Here is a 14,536-nt window from a genome sequence, read left to right on the forward strand (position 1 = left end):
TCAGGTTCATTAAAACCCAAATGGGGGTTAAAGTGACCTCCTCAGCAGCGGACGTTTATCTGGGGTAAAAATAACACACCTTATCTGACCCCCTTTTTCTTGCTCCTAACTTTACACCGAAAAGGTCGGCAGAATCAGCGACGTGTGTCCAGGTCTCACGGCAAAATGGAGGGACAAAAATAGACGTGACTTTCAGGCTAAAACCTTTTTAATCCCTTGCCATTTCTTCAGACAGCACATCTGTAACACCTTATCCGTCCTGTATCTCAGAGCCAAAGTGGGTCGAATGTCACTTTTGTGGCTAATTATGAGGGGAAGGGAGATCGACAGGACCTGTCTCATTTTTTGTATGAGGACGACTGAGGCCAGCAGTACACTGGTAATCCTCTAATGCTCCCCCTGAACATGCTAATAGAATTTTTGGGCTGTATGTCATGCCATCTCTGCCAGTGAACGTGGGAAGCTGAGACCGGGCAGATAGCAGACATTATAGACACAATAGACTGATGGGAAAATGTAGACTTCAGACAGTACACAGGACTTTCACTTGGTGCTAATAGCAAAGCACAAGCACGAAAAACAAAACAAAAAGAAAATTAAGCAAAGCAAAGCAATGAAACAAAAAGAAAAAATACAAGAAAAACAAAAACACACACGTATGTACAAACAAAACAAAAAGTAAAAAAGTGATGCAACAAAACAAGTCACCAAAGCCTAACAAAACAAAGCAAACAAAAATCTGCAAAAAAAGAAAGAAGAAAAATGCAAAGTAAAGCAACAAAACAAAAAGAGAATAAAACAAAAAGCACAAAACAAAACAAAATGTCAGCAAAGCACAACAAAACAAAAACAAAGCAAAAAATGTCAGCAAGAAAAATAAAATAAAATAAAATAAAAATGCAAAGCAACAAAAAGGAAAAAATACAGAGCAACTTAGCAAAGTACAACCAAACAAAACAATTGTCAGCAATGCAAAATTTTTAACAAAACAAAGATAAAAACAAAGATAAATTTCAGCAAAGCACAATACAAACAAAACTAAAAAAAGCAAAGCAACAAATAAATTCTTAAGAAAGCACACCAAAGAAAAACAAAACAAAACATAAAATAAATAAATAAAAACAGAATAGAAAAATGTCAACACTGCACAACAAAACACAAAGCAAAGCAACAAATAAATTGATAACAAAACAAAAAAAACAAAAAAAGAAAAGAAAAAAAGTAAAGCAACAAATAAATCAGCAAATCAGTTAAACAAAAAAGCAATGCAAAACAAAACAAAAACACAAAACAAACATCAGCAAAGCATAACAAAACAAAAAAGAAAAAAGCAAAGCAACAAATATATTGTCAGCAAAGCACAACTAAAAAAAAATGTCAGCAAAGCACTACAAAAAGAAAAAAGCAAAGCAACAACACAAACATATCAACAAATAAATTGTCACCAAAGCACAATTAAACAAATAAAACTCTCAGCAAGTCAAAAAAGCAAAACAACACAAAACAAACATCAGCAAAGTGCAACACAACAAAAAGAATAAAGCCAAACAAAGCAATATTAAAATATTATAGTATCATCTGATGATCTGATTCCAGAGTTTTGGCCAGTGTGGTCTAAAAGCCCAAAGACATTGGACAGAGTCTTGGACAAGTAATTAACCATTTAAGCATCCAGAACCCTTAGGAACCACTTAGGAACACTCTAGCATATTTTCAAGTTTTTGCATAGTAAAGCACTCACATTTTTATCTAAAAATGTTAAAAACTAGTTTAAGCTACATCTCTCAGGGAAGCCTCAAATACAGAGTTTGTTCAAAGGAACATGTTTCTACTAACCATCTGTAAGTCCCCATAAAGAATAAGGGCAGGTGACCTTTGACCGGCGTGGAAAAGAGCAGAAAATGTCTCCTCTAATCCTGTCTGCTCTCCAGAGTGAAGACGAGGCTGGGCCGAGAGGGCTTTCTGCCCCACTGGAGCGCTGATGAGATCATGTCTCGGCTGGTTTAGAGTCCATAATGCCCTGCTCTTTCCAGCCTAATTCAAGGATCATTACTCTGCAATTACGTTCCAAGCTTTACTCTTAGAGGTGTAATGGGGCAAGATGAAGATAAAGACATTTAAGTGTTCATTTGATAAATTCTTAATAATGGTTTAGTGGGGAGATGCAGGGATGATTTGAGAGGACGCTTCTTAAGAGGAGGCAATGGAGTTTCAAGGTGGCCAGCTTAAAGACAAGATGAAAGTAAAAGCAGCTACTGGGTGCTCACTTTACTTTCCATTCAAATATACACCATTCACAGATTCAGAAAGACATATTCTTGAAATCTTCAGTGTGTAGTTTGATTACAATTTTTTTTTTTAAATCATCACCATTATCATAACTGAAATAAAAAGCTAAGTGAAATCCCAACCATACAATAATAAAAAAATAAAAATAAATAAGTGACAACAGCAAAGATGAAAATCATAACTATAAAAAATAAAAATTAAATTAAAATTACATAGTGACATCACAATTGTAAAGTTGAAAATAAATTAAGTATATGACAATTACAACTGTAAAATAAAATAATAATAAAATAAATGACATCACAATTGTTAAATAATTAAATAAAATGTAATCAAATAATATAAATAATTAATAATGTTAATAAATAAATAATAAAATAAGTTACATCACATTTGTCAAATATAATATAATAAAATAAAACAAAAATGACAACAAATGTGACATTGCAAATGTAAAATAAAATGACATTTGTCAGCGCAACTGAAAAGTAAAATAACAATAAAATACAAAATAACAGAACAGAATAACAACATAAAAATAATTACAGAAAATTGACACCACAACTGTAAAATTAAATGAAATACATAAGAGACAACAGCAATGTAACAACTCTAAAATAAAATAAAATAAAAATGACAACAGGAAAGTGACATCAATTTTAAAGCACAATACAATATATAATAATGACCACAGCAAAGTAGAAATTTCTGTAAATAAAATAATAAAAAGTGACATCACAGATGTAGAAATAAAAACAGACAACATGCAAGAAAAATAAAGATTCATTCAACCATTAAGAAAAATTCACACCAAAAATCCATTTCATAGAATCAGAACAGAAGTTTCATCAGTTGAAAAGACCTGAGCATAGAAGTTTTACCAGAAGGCCACGTTTAACAGAGCAAGCCACATTTGGTCTTTGTCTGGACTTGCAGGGGTGACAACCACAGTCAAATCTTGCAACGCAAGGTCAAAGGTTCCACAAACACTCGTGTTTTCAGCCTTCAAACCAAAGCTGGGACAGCGCTGCTGGGTAACCATCTCAGATCGCCCAGTTAATCTGTTGATTTAGGGATGGGGTGAATTTCAGACACTTCCTCATCATGGAATTCCACTGAAAACTTCAGTTTAGACATGGATACCATCCACTTTCTCAACATGTATGCTGTTGCACACCATACTACTTTTGAACAATGCAAACACTTTTTTGTGCTAAGGCAATGACTGAAAAAGACAAGAAGACAGATAAATGTTCATATGTGGTCAAAACCTTTGACATCTTCAAGTAGTTTCAGAAGTGAAATATAAATAAAGTAAAATGAGTTTGACAGCATGATGTCCAAGAAGAACCTACGTTTCCACAAATACATTTTTATTCTATAGTTCTATGTACTGGTGTTTTAAATTAACCACAATTCAACCCTCTCCATTGACTTTATATTGCGGGAAGCTGCCTCTTTGTGATTTCTGACTTATAACAAAAAACAGAACAATGTCTAAAAGCTGCTATGTGGCAAAGTGTCCAGTAAACAAGTTAAAAAACCTAGAACTACGTTTTTATAAGCTGTCGACCCCAATTATATTTCATTGAATCTCATATTATCACCAGTTTTGCGTTTAGGAAATTTTTCAACAGAACGATAAAGTTTTGCATATTTCTTGGAGAACGCAAAACTTCTGTGACTGAAACACAGTTTTTCCTATCATCAATTGTGGGTTAACTCGCATAAGTTCGGAAAGAGAACACAAAATTATTAGCAACTAAATGCAAAACTTTTGCAATCGAAATATGATTCACTATAATTGTTTGTCCCATCCATCACCTGTTTTTTGTTTGCTCCCAAAATTTGAGTTTTATGCAATGCAAAATGCTAAAGCATTGCAATATATATATATATATATATATATAATTTTTTTTTTTTTACACCAAACTCGTATTTTTTCCAGTCACCTTAGCGACTTCATACAGTCTCAATTGTGAGATATAAAGTCATATAAAGACATAAAGTCATGGTTTAACCTGCCAAAAACTATATAGCCAACTCAAGAGTCAACTCAACTCCTACAGAGCAAAAAACTCATCGATAAGAAGGAACCTGCTGAACCAAACAAGCGGCAAAAAATCTTTATTTTAAGCATGTAGTGTATAAGAATTCTTAAAGCTGGAGAACTTTCACACAAGTTCATCCATATGTGCATGTGGGAGGGTTGCAGGGCTGCTAAATGTGAGTTATCTGTTGTGACAGTCTGCCTCTCGGCCGAATGAAGAGCTGATTACACTGCAGGAGAGGAACAACTCCAGATATTTACTGTCTCTGGCCCTAGAGAGAGATTCGTTCAAAAAATGGGTTTGTTGGGTCTGGGTCTGTTGCGTTTATGAAATATCAGTGACCACAGGAAACTGTCCTCGATATTAAAGCGAAAGACTTTTACAGTTGCAAACGCACTCATCTGTTTCGTCCTCTCACTCAGCCAGGAATTCACCCAAACCCCCGAGGACTCGGTAACGTCTCTTTTTCACTCGATTTTGTTGAGTGAGGCTTATGAGGGATGAGATCACATGATCCAAACACACAGCTGTCAGACATTTAATAAAGACTGAAAAGTCAACGCTGATGATTCACTGAAGAAATATCATGGAGAAGGACTCGTTCACGGTCTGCTGAATGAAAGGACACCGCTGGGAGGATTTTGTTCAAGAGACAATACCAAAAATTGAGACATTTATTGGAATATTTTATGTAGAGCTTTGTTTATCCCTAAACTCCAAACAATAGAAACATTACCCACTAAAATTAGGAGTTTAGCACAAAATAATTCATGTACAATCATGTCAAAACTTACAATAAAGTCATTCATTAGCCTACAATAATATTCGTTCTGGTGACACTAACAAACAAAGTTTAACCAAAAATCACCCTATGCCTAATACAGATGAACAGCTCAAATATTTTGCAATTGACTGGATAAAAAAAAAAAAAAGTATTTGCACAAAATTTTCCACTTGACTTAAGGTTTTCTGTGCCTTGTGGCCATAAAAGGTACTGCAAGACATGCACATAATAAAAACATACTAAACCAACTAAAAACAATTAAACCAAAAACGCCTCATTCCTGGTATAAATAAACTGCTAAAATTATTTGCAATTTTGACTAGAAAAATAAATAATATTTTCCTCCTGACATGATGAAAAGGTATCTATGTCTCTATGCAAAAATTAACAATTAAAACAAAATATTATTAAATAAATGTTATATACTATATAATTTTATTGTATTCTATTTTACTTTATTTACAGACCAATACAGACTATATAAAAATAAAATAAAATACCATTTTAAAAGCTATACACAGGTCTATAGCCTGTAGTGAGGCATGAGCTGGAGGAAAGGACAGTACAGATATCACAGCCTCACTAATCAGCCTGACCCCACAATCATGAGGCTCACATTCCCACAATTACTGCACCCCCGAGGCTTAATACTCACCTACTGACTGCTCTAATGACTGCTGAAGACATCTGCACGCACAGACAGAGAGAGAAAGAGAGAGAGGGAGAGAGAGCGTCCTCTTCTCCACAGAGCACGTTTCTATCAGAACTGCGCAGACAGTCTCTCCATTTGGTGTGCAAATGGATAACAGTGCACAGAGTTACAACAAAGTTTAGCACATATTTCAAACAGCTGTTCAATCCGGGAGAACCGGGATATTGAGCACAAATGAAAACAATGGGTCTCATTCACTACATGCGTACGCACGATTTTTTGCGTGAAATGTGCGTACAGACGTTTTCACGAATAAATCATGATTCATCAAAAACTTTCGTACTAAAATTTATTCTAAATGTACGAAAAAATTCAAGAACAACTTATACCACACGTACGCAATAATCATGTACGCCCAGGGCCTTATAAGCATGTATAAAGAACCCCACATATAATTAGATATGTTATGTACAGGGTGAGTGAAAAGTAACTAGACATTAAAATTGATAAAGTCAAAAAATGATACATTGGCATTACTTAACTTTTTTTATGTCAACAGGTTCCACGTAACTGAGTTCAGTTGCCTTTAAGAAAGAATATTTATTTCAGTGAACTTAAGTTAATTACATAGTTAATGTAATTTTGTTTAGTTCAATCAATGTAACATTTGTTATTTTGTATTAATCTGTTTAGTTAATTAAGTTAAATTACTCTAAAATTAATATTATGTTAAAAATGAGATAGGAATAAGGTTTCAGATTCATTGTTTATTAAATAACATTTTTACAATGTTTTACAATTAACACTTTCTATTGTTTTTCCAACAATAAAATGTTTTTCAAAATCTACATGCTGTCTTAACAAAATACTATTATAATACTAATAAAAGTATAAAGTAAAATAAAAGCATGCAGCCTTTAAACGAAAGGATTGACAAAAATGCTTTTTATACTTGGAAAAAATTATTAGCCTTCTTTAATGGTATAAAGTACACCTTCTTGAGAAATCAGCTATAAACACCTGTTATTCAAAGGATGACTGACATTTGAAAGCAAAATAATATTTTTACAATGTTTTACATTTTTTCAGACAAGAACGTTTACAAAATCTAAATACTGTCTTCACTTTTGAAAAAAAAAAATCTTTACTCATTACAAGATGTAACATAATATTACCAATAAAAAGTAAAATACAAGAATACTGTCTTTAAATTAAATGATTTTCAAAAATATAGTTGGGGAAAAAATAGTCTTTAGTAAACTATACCTTATTGAAACTTGGAAAAAAAAAAGCAGTAAACACTGCAGTTAATCAACTGAAGATTAACATCTGAAATCAAAAGTAAAGATGAAATAAATATTATTAAAGATATCACCTGGTTAGCAGTGAAAAAAAAGTGCTACAACAGCCAGTGCAACATTATGGACAAAACAGGTCCTGCCTCTTAACCTTCGTTTCAAGTTACAGTGCCTATGAAAGGAGTTTATTTTTTAAGACCTGGACTTTGTTTGACAGCTTGGTGGCATCGAGTTCCATGAAAATCTTTTGAAACATTTCAAAAGTATATCTCAGATACTGGGGATAAGCCAAGTTTAATGCATAGATTAGACCAACCATCATGGAACAAGCATTAGCTACATTGTCCAAGTTTTCAAGTACTTGGATGCCTTCGATGATGACACCAACATATTCGTATGGGTCTGCAACATCTGCCCCTTCATGTTTGATGGCATAGATTTCGAGAGTGGTTTTGCTCATCAAAATTTGGGCTTCATCATGTTCAGTGTCCTAAAAATAACAAAAGACCAGTACAAATATTAAGTACAAAATAAAACCATTACCAATAAAAATAGGTAAAAATAGGAACTGGTTTTAGAGAAAAATATGAAAAGTTTCTTTAAAAAAAAGAAAAGAAGAAAAAAAAAAAAACGAAATAGCTTACCATGTACTCCTTCACTAGGTTTGAAGGATCTTCATTTAGGTAGATCACTAAGGCTTTCAGGATGCATTCACGCTTTTTTTCAATGGTGATGCTCTAATCAAAATGAAATGAGAATTAGTACTTTTTGCTGTACATCTTAAATTTAAGTAGCACTACACAAATTATCCCACTGCTTTATTTTACGAAAGTCAAGTGGTCCCAAATCAGAAGCACTGCATGGGATACACAATTATCTTGAACATCTGAGCTGTTCTAATTGTAGTTGCAAAAATAACTCTATTAATGTATAACAGAGGCAGAAAGTGATGCTTCAAAAGGAAAAAAATCATGATATTTGGAGCTTCAGGAATGAAAATTCACCTTTAACTTTTAGTCCATAATTTTAGTATAAAAAAGATTGAATGATGAGTTAAAAATAACAAAATAATTATATTTGGATAAAATATTAGTTTGGCCTATTATGAATTAGGAGAATTGATGATGAATTTATAGAACATACCTGTTCCAAAACTGACAGGATGTCTGTGATCTTCTGTGCGGCTGCTCCTCCTTTCTTTTTGAAATTTTTGAGGAGCTGAGAGGAGAAATGATCAAGCTGACCCATGAATTTGGACACCAAGGGAATTGTTGTAATCCTGCTAAATTCCGCAGATACCTGGTACAATTTTCAAACAAAACAAAAGAGAGAGAGAGACAAATCAGGGCGCTGATACATTTTTGACAGGACATCATCATACACTTCCTTTACCAGCACTCACAGATAATATACATTTACTATAAATGAACAAACCTGAATTACATCTAAAGTACTTCAAATCATAGTTTAGAATTATAACAACATCCAATCAATTAATCAGCTGACATGACATTAAAGACATACCTCTCGCTCAGTAAAGAGTGCTGGCCATCTGTTCTTGAATTCAGCAATGAAAGGGGAGTGTTCTACCACCTCGTGCCTCCGTAGAGCAAATGTTCTGTCCATCAGCCCCTTGATAACCTGCTCGTTGTTTCTTTTAGTCACCTCCGATAGAAGTGTAATACTTTGATTTTCAAGAGTTTCTTTTGTTTCACCCATTGGGTAATCTGGACAGTAATTTACCTCAGCTTTTCTCGGTTTCTTCACTTGGTTAGGACTTCCAATGGATCCTTTTCGCTTATGGGAATTGATGTTTAGCTCAGAACATGATTCTGTGAGACAAAGGGAGAGAAGCATCACTCAGCAAATAATGCAAGTCCCCACACAACTCATCTACAGCTGAGCCTGGAACATGGTAGTGATTTTCCAGTTTTAACAGCAAGGAAGCAAATTTAAGCTCTACCAACTTTGGCAGGTTCTCTGAAATCTCTTCTGTATCAGTAGAAGAGGAATCGTCTTCTAACAAAGATGTTTCAGTTTCTTAATTTGAAGTAGGGTCATTAGATGTTTCACTAACCTCTTGTGTTTTCACGATTCCTTCTTTAAAATCTGTTACTGAAAACCAGTGGCGGCTGGTGAAAAATATTTTAGGTGGGGCTGTTTGTGCGGGGGGTTTGGGGGCTCCTCCCCCTGAAAAAAAAAATTATTTCATAGATGTGATTTCCTGCATTCTGGTGCATTTTAGGCCACCCATGTCCCTTGCTTATACCAATAAAATAACTCAAACCAGTCAATACCAATGGTCTAAAAAGACAATATTATTTGAACTGCCATGTAGAAATCAACAGTTTCACAGGTAATGATAATGAACAAGTTGCATGTTTATTATGCTCCGTGTCCAGATAGAAAAAGTGCAAACGCATAACGATAAATTATTATAGGAAATACAACAATCTAGTTCTTTAATCAATCCCCAGCTGTAGACTACATATCTTTAAAGTTCACTGTAGACAAATTGGATAATGGCTAACAGTCTGCGTTGATACTAGAGAAAGAGAGAAGACTCTCAAAGAAAGGGTGGAACAACATTCTTGAAGAACACCAAGTATGAGAAGAAAAATTATTTTAACATTTTAACTAGTATGAATCACAGTAATCCAGCTCAGAACTTCGAAACAAAAAAAGCAAAGCAAACATACAGTTACATTCCTATTGAGATCACTATTTTAATGGCCAATGTGTGTGAAACGTGGTGTGTGGCTGTGAGTGAGAGAGAGAGAGACTGAGTGAGTAAGAGAATGACAGCATAAAAATGAATACGCTATATTCACTCAAAATTGTGGCAACAGATTACAAGCAATATTATTAAATACATTTAACAAATTAGAATTGAGTAATAATTAATCTAATTAATTCCTTAAAAGTTAACCATTTAAAATGAGTAAAATTTACAAAATATGTTTTTAAACAAAAATATCTGAATTAAGAATTCTTTCTTTTTTTTATTTACATTAATGCTACTCGACGTCGCCGGCGCTGCCATACTGCACTCGCACTCCTCTGAGGTAAATGTCCCGCGCAGCAGGTGCACTTCTCTAATCTTGGTACTAGGGGCGATATTTTCAGCGCCCCCAAACCATAAAATTCGACGACGATGATTGGCAAAATATAAACTTTTTTGCGTAGCAACAGGGGAACCATTGGCTTAAATTCCAGCACTGTAGGGCTGAGCGAACTGGAGCCCAGGGAAGACAGCCTATTGGCTACTACTACACCAACATGAAGTGAATGCAAATATCATTCTGGAGAGTTCTAAACACATTCTAAAGTAAAACCATTAATAGCATGTCATTAACACAGATCATTTTTCAAAATGAGAGATTATTAAAAACTTATTAAATAAAAAAAATAAATAAAAATAAAAAACTGGCAGGGAGGTCGGCGCCCCAGCGCCCTCTATTGGCGAGCCGCTGCTGCTGAAAACTGATAATGCTTTCGGATCTTGTGTGATTTGAATGTACCATACACGTTTGTTTTAAATGAGCAGCCCTTAAACATACAACTAACTGTCTCATGACTGCGCAAGTGATTATTTATATGGAGAAAATAATCATTTACTGAAGGAATGTCAGTAACAGCACAAACATGACAATTTATCACTGTAGTTTGACTAGAATTTTGAGGTAGCTGCTCACTGCCGTGTGATCTGGATAAGTGGGACCACAGTGCATTCCAGGTTTTAAAAGTGCATGGACAGTTAGAATATGCACATGGATATTTGTGTTTACGGCCATAATGTCCATGTACCAACCTGAAGTGCTTTAAAAGCTTTGATCTGGAGGCCTGAGACGATCCACAATCTCTGCACAGCCACATACAGGACTCTACAGGCCTTCAAGTTTCAAAACTCTGTAAGGGAGAAAAAGAATGGGAGTCACCAAATAATAATAACAAAATATGAACAGCTGCAAACTACTAAACTTAAGTTAAAATGTGTTATGCGAGATATTAAATAACAATGTGCCAACACCACCTTTTAAGATTATTAATTATTATTATTATTATTAATTATTAAAACTGACATTAGAAGGGGATAACTGCTGTACAAGCACAAAACAATCGATTAAAATGGAGTAACCATTCCTTACTAGCAATTTAATGTCATTTACATTTATTTTGGGTGATGTAATGTATATAAAAGTTCAACAAGTATAACATTTCACATAAATGCATAAAACAAAAATGTATCTAACTATAATGTGAAAGAAAACACGAGGCATATGGCAACTTCGTGACAATACTATACACAACACGGTATTACAAGTGAGTAATGATTCAAATGTTGTCATAGTCTCAATATAAATGCATAAAAAGTGAAAATCTCACCTGTCTGTTCACATAGAAGAAAACACGTTGACGTTTTGCAGTGTAATTCTCCGTGTTTGATTCTCATAAAATGGCGCCGATCTAAATGAGCTGAAGAGTGATCGTTATGTGCTTTGTTCCTTCTTGTGGTGTTTTCCAACTGCGCATGTGCAGATTTTACTCCACCTACTGACCGATATGCGGTACTGCAGAAGCAACACAACTCTGTTGCATTCATTTTAATTAAATGCATAAAAAGTGAAAATCTCACCTGTCTGTTCACATAGAAGAAAACACGTTGACGTTTTGCAGTGTAATTCTCCGTGTTTGATTCTCATAAAATGGCGCCGATCTAAATGAGCTGAAGAGTGATCGTTATGTGCTTCGTTCCTTCTTGTGGTGTTTTCCAACTGCGCATGTGCAGATTTTACTCCACCTACTGACCGATATGCGGTACTGCAGAAGCAACACAACTCTGTTGCATTCATTTTAATTAACTGAGCTGTGTAAATTTGAAGAATTACTTCTTTTAATTCTCTCAACACAACTCTTTTAATTTTAATGCACAAACGAAATTGAATTAATTAATTTAAACAATTACATTCTTTGGACCAACAAATGCCGTGTTTCATTTTTTTGAGTGTATAATTAGAGGTCCAATTATATATATATATATATATATATAAAAAAAAAAATTAGAGGTCCAAACAACAAATCACCTGATCTATCCTTATATAAACGGTGATTATTGTTTCTCACCTTGTGTTTGGAGGCATGGCACACTTGGTACTGCTTGAAGACATTGCGGCGCGTGCTCTAAGGAGAGCGCGCGTCTTTAAAGAGCGCACAGCAGGGCCGGTGTTCTGAGGATAAAATGTCAGGACACCGGCGCCAAGGGGGGCACTCGTGGGCCGTGGCCCCCCAAACGAGTTACTGTGCCTCCCCACTTTCCATCCTCTCCCCTCCTTGCTGAAAGCGATCGATTTTGAAAGCGAAAGTACCGATAAAACAGTGCACATAAGAAAGCAATTGAACTCTTTAGCGAGCGTCAGCAACTGCACGCGATCACAGATTGCACGCTCTTCACGAATACACCCCCCAAGTTGCGCGTTTTTCCACGGGGATCCCATCGGAAAGTTTGGGGCAGTTTAGTTACACAGGAAAAAAGTTTACGGGGTGATTGGACACTCTGCTCCTGATGTTGGCATGTATTCCTCCAAAGACTAAGGACGTTTCCTTGCGCACAACATATTGTCCTTAATTTATGGGCAGTAAGAAGAATCCTGGACCATTTTTCTCCCCTCGTGTGTGTGTAAACAGTCAGCTGTTTTGAGGAGTGAAGGGGGCACTCCGAGTCAGAAGCCCTCAATTAACTGGAGAGTAGCAGGACACTTACAGGGTCTCTCTAGTGAAACAAACTCGGGAAAAGCGATGAAAAGCTCAGAGAAAGGTAATTTACTGACGCTAAAATGGAGAAAAGATGATTATTTCCACATTAAATTAGGTGAAATCTTTTTCCATGGGGGCATGTTTCTGCACAAAGCTTCACATTCGCTTCCAATTAGAAGCGAAAAGGTGTTTTACAGTAGAAGGAACTTTCAAAGGTCCACAAAGAACTTGTCAATATCTAGTTTAATGCTTTTGACCTGATGGGTAATGGGTGTTTTCTAGGGTTACGGATAGAAAAATAGTGCTAAATGTACCACAACTAATGCATAGCATACTGTAGATACAAGAAAGAAAGAAATCTATATGTTTGAGCTTTTTTTGTGGTACGTTTTGAATGCTAACACATGCACAAGTTCTTCAAAGCCCCCAGATGGGCTTCATTTTTCCTCTGTTAAAGGTCGATACCTAAAACCAATGCACTGAACCATAGAAGAACCAAAGAAAGATTAACCGAATATTCGAATATAACATCTATACAGCAGTTTTTGAACCTTCTCCTGCAAGGAACCAGCGAGGAACCTTTATTTAAATGCTGTTTAGATGACATTTTACCACACTTTCAGTGTGAATTCCCCTATCTGAGAAAATTTGGCACTTTTCAGTATTAGCTGATCTTCTTGAAAGCATCCAGCTTTTGGTCTCAAACCTTCAGCAGCCCAGAGCTCATGATAAGGGCAAAACCTTGACTCTCTGGGCTTGTTCTTCTCCAAACCAAATTCCTGACTGGCCAAATGTGTATATCCCTCTCAATCTCTTGGCACGGAGTGACTCAGATGCCACCTGGAAGAGGGCGAGAAGGTTGCGCTGTCTTAGGCTGAAGTTGTAGCCGTTATATCCACTTCTAATGCCTGCAGTCTGGCTTAGATAAGAAGTTGAGGTCCCTGTCATGAACTGGCTTTGGTGAAGGTCTTTGGGTCTCATTCCCCCTCAAGCTGTTGGATTAAAGTTCAAACCTCATGCCAAGGGAGCGTCTTTGGACTTGAGCTGATAAAAGCCTCAATCCCTCCTCCGCAATTGATGTGCATCTCTGAGAAGGGATTTTCCTTTAAGCTGGAGCTTTGAATAGAAGATCCCCAGAAGTTGTGATCAAGGACCAGTGCTATGTTCCGTAATCTTTTACCATCATAAGAGAAATACAAAACTTCTCTCAGATCATCTGCCTGGGACGTCAAAAGCTTCTAGACTTTACACTTGAGAGGAGCCTTCAGAGATCCATTTTTTTATTTTCCTCAGGAGTCACTTACCAGATAAAACTGTGGGAAATGTCCATATTCTCAAAGTCTGGAGATGATTTTCCTTCCAGTGTGACCAAATATACCTGTGGTGAATATAAATTAAAGTTATCTCCTAAAATTGTTATAAAAGGTGGGCAAAGAAAATGAGGACCAATAATATTCTGAGTGATAATTACACAACCATCTAGCAATGCAATTAATGGCTAGGTTACATTTTCTGGAATTACAGTGTTTTATTCAGGACCAATAAAGACTTTTACAGTCTACACTTTCAGATTTGAATGCAAGGTCAGACAAGCAGCCAATCAAACAAACAAATTAATGCATTTGAAAATGTATATGCACTGTATGTGTAATGCTAATCCATCTGTTTATTTATTTAGTTATTTCAGACATTTATTTTAATTTTTTTT

At 35.4% G+C, this 14,536-nt stretch overlaps 1 protein-coding gene across 10 annotated transcripts; it reads right to left on the reverse strand.

Annotated features, from left to right (window-relative positions):
* Nucleotides 1-6,524: 6,524 nt before the first annotated feature.
* On the reverse strand, nt 6,525-11,853 carry LOC306867195 (uncharacterized protein). 10 transcript variants are annotated; one of them, XM_079412786.1, is made up of 9 exons: nt 11,711-11,853; nt 11,461-11,645; nt 10,886-10,983; nt 9,152-9,264; nt 8,818-8,906; nt 8,599-8,739; nt 8,218-8,373; nt 7,719-7,811; nt 6,525-7,564 (listed from the first exon to the last, which is right to left on the reverse strand). In XM_079412786.1, exons 6-9 carry the CDS (start codon nt 8,698-8,700, stop codon nt 7,247-7,249), a joined length of 669 nt encoding a protein of 222 aa, XP_079268912.1. In that variant the 5' UTR covers nt 8,701-8,739; nt 8,818-8,906; nt 9,152-9,264; nt 10,886-10,983; nt 11,461-11,645; nt 11,711-11,853; the 3' UTR covers nt 6,525-7,246. The 10 variants fall into 10 exon arrangements, with proteins under 10 accessions (XP_079268912.1, XP_079268909.1, XP_079268907.1 ...); XM_079412787.1 differs by having other exon boundaries at nt 6,526-7,564; nt 11,461-11,664; nt 11,711-11,785; XM_079412783.1 differs by having other exon boundaries at nt 8,599-8,906; nt 11,461-11,550.
* Between the last annotated feature and the right edge of the window lie 2,683 nt (nt 11,854-14,536).

Source organism: Barbus barbus (assembly GCF_936440315.1).
Source record: "Barbus barbus genome assembly, chromosome: 49".
NCBI classification, from domain to species: domain Eukaryota; kingdom Metazoa; phylum Chordata; class Actinopteri; order Cypriniformes; family Cyprinidae; genus Barbus; species Barbus barbus.

Bases quoted from the DNA above. Each gene is read 5' to 3' on its own strand.
- LOC306867195 (XM_079412783.1), bottom strand. From the start codon at position 8,793: ATGGGTGAAACAAAAGAAACTCTTGAAAATCAAAGTATTACACTTCTA. The intron at 8,374-8,598 runs GTATGTCTTTAA...AAATTGTACCAG, and splicing joins CACTCTTTACTGAGCGAGAG to GTATCTGCGGAATTTAGCAG. The intron at 7,812-8,217 runs GTATGTTCTATA...CATTTTGATTAG, and splicing joins TCCTGTCAGTTTTGGAACAG to AGCATCACCATTGAAAAAAA.